This window comes from Agelaius tricolor, unplaced genomic scaffold, assembly GCF_023055355.1.
Source record: "Agelaius tricolor isolate 1412-34295 unplaced genomic scaffold, bAgeTri1.0.p SCAF_149, whole genome shotgun sequence".
NCBI lineage: Eukaryota > Metazoa > Chordata > Aves > Passeriformes > Icteridae > Agelaius > Agelaius tricolor.
Genome location: NW_027269409.1, coordinates 32,836 through 43,324, shown reverse-complemented (window position 1 = coordinate 43,324; position 10,489 = coordinate 32,836). Strand labels below are relative to the sequence as shown.

The 10,489-nt window shown below is 31.8% G+C and overlaps 1 protein-coding gene across 1 annotated transcript in view; it reads left to right on the top strand.

Moving 5' to 3' along the window:
* The window catches only part of IPO4 (importin 4), a 51,141-nt gene that overhangs the window by 25,559 nt on the left and 15,093 nt on the right, over positions 1-10,489 (top strand). Inside the window, exons 14-15 of the mRNA XM_071420550.1 lie at positions 2,216-2,329; positions 9,072-9,164. Coding sequence (XP_071276651.1) covers positions 2,216-2,329; positions 9,072-9,164 — 207 coding nt within the window. The remainder of the gene's footprint in view (positions 1-2,215; positions 2,330-9,071; positions 9,165-10,489) is intronic.

The following is a 10,489-nucleotide window of genomic DNA, read 5'->3' as shown; positions in this document are numbered from 1 at the left end:
GGGGAAAATTTGGGGAAATTGAAAAAAAATGGGGAATTTTGGGGAAAAAATGGGGAAAATTCAGGGGGAAAATGAGGAAAATTGGGGGAAAATTTGGAGAAAAATTGGGGAAATTTTTGGGGAAAATTTGGGGGAAATTTGGAAAATTTGGAGAAAATTTGGGGGAAAAATTTTGGGGAAAATTTGGGGAAATTAAAAAAAAAAGGGGAATTTTGGGGAAAAAATGGGGAAAATTCAGGGGGAAAATTTGGAGAAAATTTGGGAAAATTTGGGGAAATTTAAAAAAATGGGGAATTTTGGGGAAAATTTGGGGGGAAAATTGGAAAATGAATGGGGAAAATGGGGGGGGAAATTGGGATAAAAATGGGAAAAATTGGGGGAAATTTGGGTGAAAATTGGGGTAAAATGGGGAAAATTGGGGAAATTTGGGGGAAATTTTTGGGGGAAAATTTGGGGAAAATTTGGGGGAAATTTGGAGAAAATTTGAAAAAAATTTGGAGAAAATTTGGGAGAAAATTTGGAGAAAAGTTCGGGAAAATTTTGGGAAAATTTGGGGAAAAATTGGGAGAAATTTGGGGGAAATTTTTGGGGGAAATTGGAGAAAATTTGGGGAAATTTTTGGGGAAAATTTGGGGGAAATTTGGAAAAAAATTGGCGGAAATTTGGGGAAAATTTGGAGAAAATTTGGGGGAAAAATTTTGGGGAAATTTTTGGAGAAAATTTGGGAGAAAATTTGAAAAAAATTGGGGAAAATTTGGGTAAAAAATTGGGGAAATTTTGGGGAAATTTTGGGGAAATTTTTGGGGAAAATTGGGGGAAAATTGGGAAAATTGAAAAAAATTGGGATATTTGGGGGAAAAAATTGGGAAAAATTGGGGAAAATTTGAAAAAAATTTGGGAAAAATTGGGGGGAAATTTCGAGAAAGTTTGGGGTAAAAATTTGGGGGAAAATTGGGGGAAAATTTTGGGAAAAAATGGGAGAAAATTTGGGGAAAATTTGAAAAAAATTTGGGGGAAATTTGGGAAAATTTTGGGAAAAATTTGGGGGAAAATTGGGGAAATTTTTGGGGGAAATTTGGAGAAAATCTGGGTAAAAAAATGGGGGAAATTTGGGAAAAAATTGGGGGAAAATTGGGAGAAAATTTTGGGAAAAATTGGGGAAAATTTGGGGGAAATTTGGGAGAAAATTTTGGGGAAAATTGAAAATTAATTTTATGCTAATTCTGACTTAATTATTGTTAATTTTGGGTTAATTTTGGACGATTTTTGTTCAATTCTTTTCTTTTTGGGTTCATTTTTCCCCAATTTTTGCCCATTTTTTCCCAATTTTTCCCCAGTTTCCCCCCAATTTTCCCCCAAATTTTTCCCATTTTTTCCCCAATTTTTCCCCCAATTTTTTCCCCAATTTTTTCCCCAAATTTTTCCCAATTTTTCCCCAATTTTTTCCCCAAATTTCCCCCAATATTTTTCCGAATTTTTTCCCAATTTTTTCCCAATTTTTCCCCAAATTTTCCCAATTTTTTTCCAATTTTTCCCCAATTTTTTCCCCAAATTTCCCCCAATATTTTTCCGAATTTTTTCCCAATTTTTCCCCAAATTTTCCCCAAATTTTTCCCATTTTTTCCCCAATTTTTCCCCAATTTTTTCCCCAATTTTTTCCCCAAATTTTTCCCAATTTTTCCCCAATTTTTTCCCCAAATTTCCCCCCAATATTTTTCCGAATTTTTTCCCAATTTTTTCCCAATTTTTCCCCAATTTTTTCCCCAAATTTCCCCCAATATTTTTCCGAATTTTTTCCCAAATTTTTCCCAATTTTCCCCCCAATTTTTTCCCAATTTTTTCCCAATTTTTCCCCAATTTTTTCCCAAATTTTCCCCAATTTTTCCCCCAATTTTTCCCCAATTTTTTCCCCAAAATTTCCCCAATTTTTCCCCAATTTTTTCCCCAAATTTCCCCCAATATTTTTCCGAATTTTTCCCCAAATTTTTCCCAAATTTTCCCCAATATTTTTCCCAAATTTTCCCAATTTTTCCCCAATTTTTTCCCCAATTTTTTCCCAAATTTTTTCCCAAATTTTTCCCAATTCTTCCCCAATTTTCCCCAATTTTTCCCCAATTTTTCCCCAATTTTTTCCCAATTTTTCCCCATTTTTTCCCCAATTTCCCCCAATTTCCCCCCATTTCCATTAATTACTGTTAATTACTGTTAATTGCAGGTGAGGGGGTCCAGCCCTGGCTGCCCCAGGTCCTCCCCAGGATTTTGGCAGCTCTGGAGGCCCCGGAGGAGCCGCGGGGTCGGGAGCTGGCGCTGAGCGCCCTGCACGCCCTGGGTGAGCAAAATGGCCAAAAAATGACCCAAAAAAATGGCCAAAAATGACCCAAAAATGACCCAAAAATGGCCCAAAAATGGCCCAAAAATATCCTGAAAATATCCTGAAAATGGCCCAAAAATGGCCCAAAAATACCCAAAAAAAGTCTCAAAATGCTCTGAAAATATCCTAAAAATATCCTGAAAAATTCCCCCAAAATGTCCCAAAAATGCCCCAAAAATGCCCCAAAAAATGTCCCAAAAATGTCCTGAAAATTTTCCCCAAAAATGCCCCAAAAATGCCCCAAAAAATGTCCCAAAAATATCCTGAAAATTTGTCTAAAAATGTCCCAAAAGTTCCCCAAAAAAGTCCAAAAAATGTCCCAAAAATCAGCCAAAAAGAACCTGAAAATATCCTGAAAAATGGCCCAAAAATGACCCAAAAATCAGCCAAAAATCAGCCAAAAATATCCTAAAAATGCTCTGAAAATGTCCCAAAAAGATCCTGAAAATTTCTCTAAAAATGTCCTAAAAATTGCCCCAAAAATGTCCTGAAAATGTCCCAAAAATATCCAAAAAAATGCCCCAAAAATGCCCCAAAAAAGTCCCAAAAATACCCCAAAAATGTCCCAAAAATATCCTGAAAATTTGTCTAAAAATGTCCCAAAAATTCCCCAAAAAAGTCCAAAAAATGTCCCAAAAATCAGCCAAAAATAACCTGAAAATATCCTGAAAATGTCCCAAAAATGACCCAAAAATGTCCTGAAAATGTCCTGAAAATGTCCTCAAAACACCCCAAAAATATCCTGAAAATTTCCCCCAAAAATATCCAAAAAAATGCCCCAAAAATGTCCCAAAAATGACCCAAAATATCCTGAAAATGTCCCAAAAATCAGCCAAAAATATCATGAAAAATGGCCCAAAAATGGCCCAAAAATGTCCTCAAAATGTCCTCAAAATACCCTGAAAATGTCCTAAAAATATCCTGAAAAATGGCCCAAAATAGCCCCAAAAATGGCCCAAAAATGTCCTAAAATGTCCCAAAAATATCCTGAAAATGTCCTAAAAATGTCCTGAAAAATGGCCCGAAAATGACCCAAAAATGACCCAAAAATGGCCCAAAAATGACCCCAAAATGCCCCCAAAATATCCTGAAAATGAGACAAAAATACCCCCAAAAAATGTCCCAAAAATGTCCCAAAAATGTCCCAAAAATGTCCCAAAAAGATCCTGAAAATTTCTCTAAAAATGTCCCAAAAATTGCCCCAAAAATCAGCCAAAAATATCCCAAAAAATGTCCCAAAAATTGCCCAAAAATGCTCCAAAAATATCTTAAAAAAGTCCAAAAAATGACCCAAAAATGTCCTGAAAATGTCCTAAAAATATCCAAAAACATGGCCCAAAAATGTCCTAAAAATGCTCTGAAAATATCCCCAAAATATCCCAAAAATATCCTGAAAATTAGACAAAAATAGCCCCAAAAATAACCAAAAAATGTCCCAAAAATATCCTGAAAATTTCCCCAAAATGTCCCAAAAATCAGCCAAAAAATGCCCCAAAAATCAGCCAAAAAATGCCCCAAAAATGCCCCAAAAAAGTCCAAAAAATGACCCAAAAATGGCCCAAAAATGTCCTAAAAATGTCCCAAAAATATCCTGAAAATATCCTGAAAAATGGGCCAAAAATGATGCAAAAAATCCCCCAAAAATGGCCCAACATATCCCAAAAATATCCTGAAAATTAGACAAAAATAGCCCCAAAAATGTCCCAAAAATATCCTAAAAATATCCTGAAAATGTCCCAAAAATCAGCCAAAAAATGCCCCAAAAATGCCCCAAAAATGATCCAAAAAATCCCAAAAAATGTCCCAAAAATTGCCCCAAAAATGACCCAAAAATGTCCCAAAAATGCCCCAAAAATATCCCAAAAATGTCCCAAAAATCAGCCAAAAAATGACCCAAAAATGACCTAAAAATGCCCCAAAAATATCCTGAAAATTTCTCTAAAAATGTCCCAAAAATATCCAAAAAATTGTCCAAAAATGCGCAAAAATGTCCTAAAAAATCCCCAAAATTCCCCCAAAATTTCCCCCAAAATGTCCCAAAAATCAACCAAAAATATCCAAAAAATGTCCTAAAAATACCCCCAAAAATGCTGAAAAATAGCCCAAAAATGTCCCAAAATGTCCCAAAATTGCCCCAAAAATTGCCCCAAAAATGTCCCAAAAATGCCCAAAAATTGCCCAAAAATGCCCCAAAAATCAGCCAAAAAAATCCCCAAAAATTCTAAAAAATTCTCTAAAAAAAACCCCAAAAATCCCCCCCAAAATCCCAATTTTTCCCCCAAAAATCCTTTAAAAATTCTTAAAAAAATTCAAAAATTCCCCAATAATCCCCAAAAAATAAAAGAAAAAATCCCCAAAATTTCCAAACAAATCCCCCCAAAAATGCCCCAAAAAATCCCTTAAAAATCTCAAAATTTCCCAAATTTTCTCAAAAATTTCCCCAAAAAATCCCCCCCAAAACTTCTGAAAAAAATCCAAAAAAATTTCAAAACAAAATCCCAAAAATTTAAAGAAAATTCCAAAACTAAAAAAAATTCTGAAAAAAAATTCCAAAAAAATTCAAAAAAAATCAAAAAAATTCAGAAAAAAATTTTCAAAAAAGTCCCAAAAATTCCGAAAAAATTCAAAAAAAAATCTCCAAAAATTCACCAAAAAAAATTTTAAAAAAATCTCAAAAATTCACCAAAAATTAAAAAAAAATTCCAAAACATCAAAAAAAATTTCAAAAAAATCCCCAAAAATCTGAAAAAAAATCCAGAAAAATTCTAAAAAAAATCTCAAAAATATCCAAGAAAATTTTAAAAATTTTCAAAAAAATCCCAAAAAATTCCAAAAAAATCTGAAAAAAAATTCCCAAAAATTCACCAAAAATTTACAAAAATTCCAAAAAATTCCCAAAAAATTACAAAAAATTCCAAAAAAATCCCCAAAAAATTCCCCAAAAATTCCAAAAATATAAAAAAAAATCCCAAAGAAAGGTGAAAAAAATTTTAAAAATTCCCCAAAAAATCCTTAAAAATTCCGAAAAATAAATCCCAAAAAAATCCCCAAAAATTCACCAAAAAATTAAAAAAAAAAATTTCAAAAAAATCCCAAACATTCACAAAAAATTTTTTAAAAATTAAAAAAAATCCCCCAAAAATTTGAAAAAATCTCCAAAACTTCCAAAAAAATTCCGAAGAAAATAAAAAAAAAAATCACAAAAAATTGCAAAAAAATCCCCAAAAAATCCTTAAAAATTCTGAAAAAATCCAAAAAAAATCCCCAAAAAATTCCAAAAAAAAATCCCCAAAAATTCGCCAAAAAAATTTTAAAAATTCCAAAAAATCCCCCAAAATTCACAAAAAATTTCAAAAAAATCCCGAAAAAATTTCAAAAAAATCAAAAAAATTCACAGAAAAATTCAAAAAAATTCCCCCAAAATTCCGAAAAAATCCAAAAAAATTGCAATAAAAATCCCCAAAAATTCACAAAAAAATTCCAAAAAAATCCCCAAAAAATTTTTTAAAAATCCCCCAAAAAAATAAAAAAAAAAAATCACAAAAAAATTTCAAAAAAATCCCAAAATAATTCCAAAAAAATTTCAAAAAAATCCCCAAAAAATTTTAAAAAAATCCCAAAAATTCACAAAAAATTTTTAAAAAATCCCAAAAAATTCTGAAAAAAAACCCCAAAAATTCACCAAATTTTTTTTTAAATTCCAAAAAAATTCCCAAAACAATAAGAAGAAAATCCCAAAAAATTCCGAAAAAAATCCCAAAAATTCCAAAAAATTCCAAAAAAAATCCCCAAAAATTCCAAAAAATCCAAAAAAATAAAGAAAAATTCCAAAAAAATCCCCCCAAAATGTGAAAAAAATTCCAAAAAAATTTCAAAAAAATCAAAAAAATTCACAAAAAATTCCAAAAAAATCCCCAAAAATTCTAAAAAAATAAAAAAATTCACCAAAATTTTTTTTAAAAATCAAAAAAAAAATTCCCAAAAAAATCCATTAAAAAAATCAAAAAAATCCCCAAAAAATTCCGAAAAAAATCCCCAAAAATTCACCAAAAAAATTTCAAAAAATCCTCAAAAATTCACCAAAAACTTTCAAAAAAAATCCCGAAAAATTCCCCAAAAAATAAAAAAAATTTCCAAAAAAATCATAAAAAAATCCCCAAAAAATCACAAAAAAAAAATTTTAAAATTCCAAAAAATCCCCAAAAAATTTGAAAAAATCCCCAAAAATTCCAAAAAAATCCCAAAAAAATTCCAAAAAAATTTCAAAAAAATCCCCCAAAAATTTGAAAAAAATCCCCCAAAATTCACCAAAAATTAAAAAAAAAAATCCCGAAAAATTCCCCAAAAAAGAAAAAAACTTTCCAAAAAAATCTGAAAAAAATCCCCAAAAAATCACAAAAAAAAATAATTAAAAATTCCAAAAAATCCCCAAAAAATTTGAAAAAATCCCCAAAAATTCCAAAAAAATTCCAAAGAAATTTCAAAAAAAATCAAAAAAATTAACAAAAAAATTTCAAAAAAATCCCCAAAAATTCACCAAAAATTTCAAAAAAAAAATCCCAAAAAATTCCCCAAAAAATAAAAAAAAATTCCAAAAAAATCATAAAAAAATCCCCAAAAAATCACACAAAAAAATTTAAAATTCAAAAAAATCCCCAAAAAACTTGAAAAAATCTTTAAAAATTCACAAAAAAATTCCAAAAAAATCCCCAAAAATTCACCAAAAAAATTCAAAAAAAATCACGGAAAATTCCCCAGAAAAATAAAAAATTCCAAAAAAATCCCCAAAAATTCACCAAAAAAAATTTTTAAGAATTCCAAAAAATCCCCCAAAAATTTGAAAAAATCCTCAAAAATTCCAAAAAAATTCCAAAAAAAATTGAAAAAAATTAAAAAAAAAATCAAAAAAATTCCAAAAAAAATCCCCAAAAATTCACCAAAAACTTTCAAAAAAAATCCCGAAAAATTCGAAAAAAATAAAAAAAAAATTCCAAGAAAATTCTGAAAAAATTCGAAAAAAATTCAAAAAAAATCCTCAAAAATTCACCAAAAAATTAAAAAAAATTTCAAAAAATCCCAAAAAAAATTTGAAAAAATCCCCCAAAATTCCGAAAAAATCCCCAAAAAATTTCAAAAAAAATCAAAAAAATTCAGAAAAAAAATTCAAAAAATCCCAAAAAATCCCGAAAAAATTCAAAAGAAATTCCAAAAAAATCCCCTAAAAATCCCCAAAAATAAATTTTAAAAAATCAAAAAAAAAAAAAAAAAATCAAAAAAATAAAATAAAAAGTGAAAAAAATTCCAAAAAAATTTAAAAAAAATCCCAAAAATTCACCAAAAAATTTTTTAAAAATCCCAAAAAATTCTGAAAAAAATCCCCAAAAATTCACCAAATTTTTTTTTAAATTCCAAAAAAATTACCAAAACAATAAGAAGAAAATCCCAAAAAATTCTGAAAAAAATCCCAAAAAATTCCAAAAAAATTCCAAAAAAAATCCCAAAAAATTCCCAAAAAATCCAAAAAAATAAAGAAAAATTCCAAAAAAATCCCCCAAAATGTGAAAAAAATTCCAAAAAAATTTCAAAAAAAATCAAAAAAATTCACAAAAAATTCCAAAAAAATCCCCAAAAATTCTAAAAAATAAAAAAATTCACCAAAATTTTTTTTAAAAATCAAAAAAAAAAAATTCCAAAAAAAATCCATTTAAAAAATCAAAAAAATCCCCAAAAAATTCCGAAAAAAATCCCCAAAAATTCACCAAAAAAATTTCAAAAAATCCTCAAAAATTCACCAAAAATTTAAAAAAAAATCCCGAAAAATTCCCCAAAAAAGAAAAAAACTTTCCAAAAAAATCTGAAAAAAATCCCCAAAAAATCACAAAAAAAAAATTTTAAAAATTCCAAAAAATCCCCCAAAAATTTGAAAAAATCCGCAAAAATTCCAAAAAAATTCCAAAGAAATTTCAAAAAAAATCAAAAAAATCCCAAAAATTCACCAAAAATTTCAAAAAAAAAATCCCGAAAAATTCGAAAAAAATAAAAAAAAAATCCCCAAAAATTCTTTAAAAAAAATCCAAAAATTGCAATAAAATCCTCAAAAATTCACCAAAAAATTTTAAAAAAATCCCCAAAAATTCCGAAAAAATTCCGAAAAAAAATCCCCCAAAAATGTGAAAAAATTTAACAAAAAATTCCCCAAAATTTACCAAAAAATTTTTTAAAAATCCCAAAAAATCCCCCAAAAAATCAAAAAAACCCCATCAAAAATCCCAAAAAAATGTGAAAAAAACTCCAAAAAATCCCCAAAAATTCACAAAAAATTTTTAAAAAAATCCCGAAAAATGCCCAAAAAATTCCAAAAAAAATTTAAAAAAAATCCCAAAAAAATTCCGAAAAAAACCCCAAAAAATTTCAAAAAAATCCCCAAAAATTCACCAAAAAAAATTTTAAAAAATCTCCAGAAAGTTGAAAAAAATAAAAAAAAATCCAAGAAAATTCTGAAAAAATTCAAAAAAAATTCAAAAAAAATCCCCAAAAATTCACCAAAAAATTCCAAAAAATTCCAAAAAAATTTGAAAAAATCCCCAAAAAATTCCCCAAAAAAAAACCCCCAAAAATCCCCAATTTTCCCCTTTAAAAACCCCCAAAATTTCCATTTTTAATTTACCCAAAATTTGGATTTTTTCCCCCATTTTCGCAGCCTCGGGCCCTGGGCCCCTCCCCCTCCCCTCCCCCCTCATCGGCGCCGTCACCGCCCTGGCCCGGGGGGGGGAGGAGCAGCTGCAGGCACTGGGTGAGACTGGGGGGGACTGGTTTGAACTGGTTTGTACTGGGAGGGACTGGGAACAGACTGGGAGAGACTGGGAGGGACTGGTTTGTACTGGTTTGTACTGGGAGGGACTGGGAACAGACTGGGAGGGACTGGGAGCAAACTGGGAGGGACTGGGAGGGACTGGGAGGGACTGGGAGCAAACTGGGAGGGACTGGTTTGGACTGGTTTGTACTGGGTTATACTGGGAGGGAATGGGAGGGACTGGGATCAAACTGGGAGGGACTGGGATCAAACTGGGAGGGACTGGGAGCAAACTGGGAGGGACTGGGTTATACTGGGAGGGACTGGGAACAAACTGGGAGGGACTGGGAACAAACTGGGAACAAACTGGGAGGGACTGGGTTATACTGGGTTATACTGGGAGGGACTGGGATCAAACTGGGAGGGACTGGGAACAGACTGGGAGGGACTGGGAGGGATTGGGATCAAACTGGGAGGGACTGGGAGCAAACTGGGAGGGACTGGTTTGGACTGGGTTATACTGGGAGGGAATGGGAGGGACTGGGAACAAACTGGGAGGGACTGGGAGGGGGGAAATGGGCGAAAAATGGGGGAAAAATTGGGGAAAAATGGGGATTTGGGGTTACTGGTTTGTACTGGGTTATACTGGGAGGGACTGGGAACAAACTGGGATCAAACTGGGAGGGACTGGGATAAACTGGGAGGGACTGGGATCAAACTGGGAGGGACTGGGATAAACTGGGAGGGACTGGGATCAAACTGGGAGGGACTGGGATCAAACTGGGAGGGACTGGGAGGGACTGGGAGGGAGGAAATGGGGGGAAATGGGGATTGGGGGTTACTGGTTTGTACTGGTTTGTACTGGGAGGGGGTTGAGGGGTTACTGGTTTGTACTGGGATCGAACTGGGAGGGACTGGGAGGGACTGGGCCTTACTGGTTTGTACTGGGAGGGGATTTGGGGTTACTGGGAGGGAGTGAAAGGGTTAAAAATGGGGATTTTTATACTGGTTTTTACTGGTTTTTACTGGTTTATACTGGTTTATACTGGTTTTTACTGGTTTTTCCTATTTTTTCCTTGTTTTTCCACCCATACTGGTCCATACTGGTTCATACTGGTCTATACTGGTTTATAATGGTCTCTACCACTTGACCTTTACTGGTTTATACTGGTTTTTACTGGTTTTTACTGGTTTATACTGGTTTATACTGGTTTTTCCCATTTTTTTCCTGTTTTTTCCACCCATACCGGTCCATACTGGTCCATACTGGTTTATACTGGTTTCTAATGGTCTCTACCACTTGACCTTTACTGGTTTATACTGGT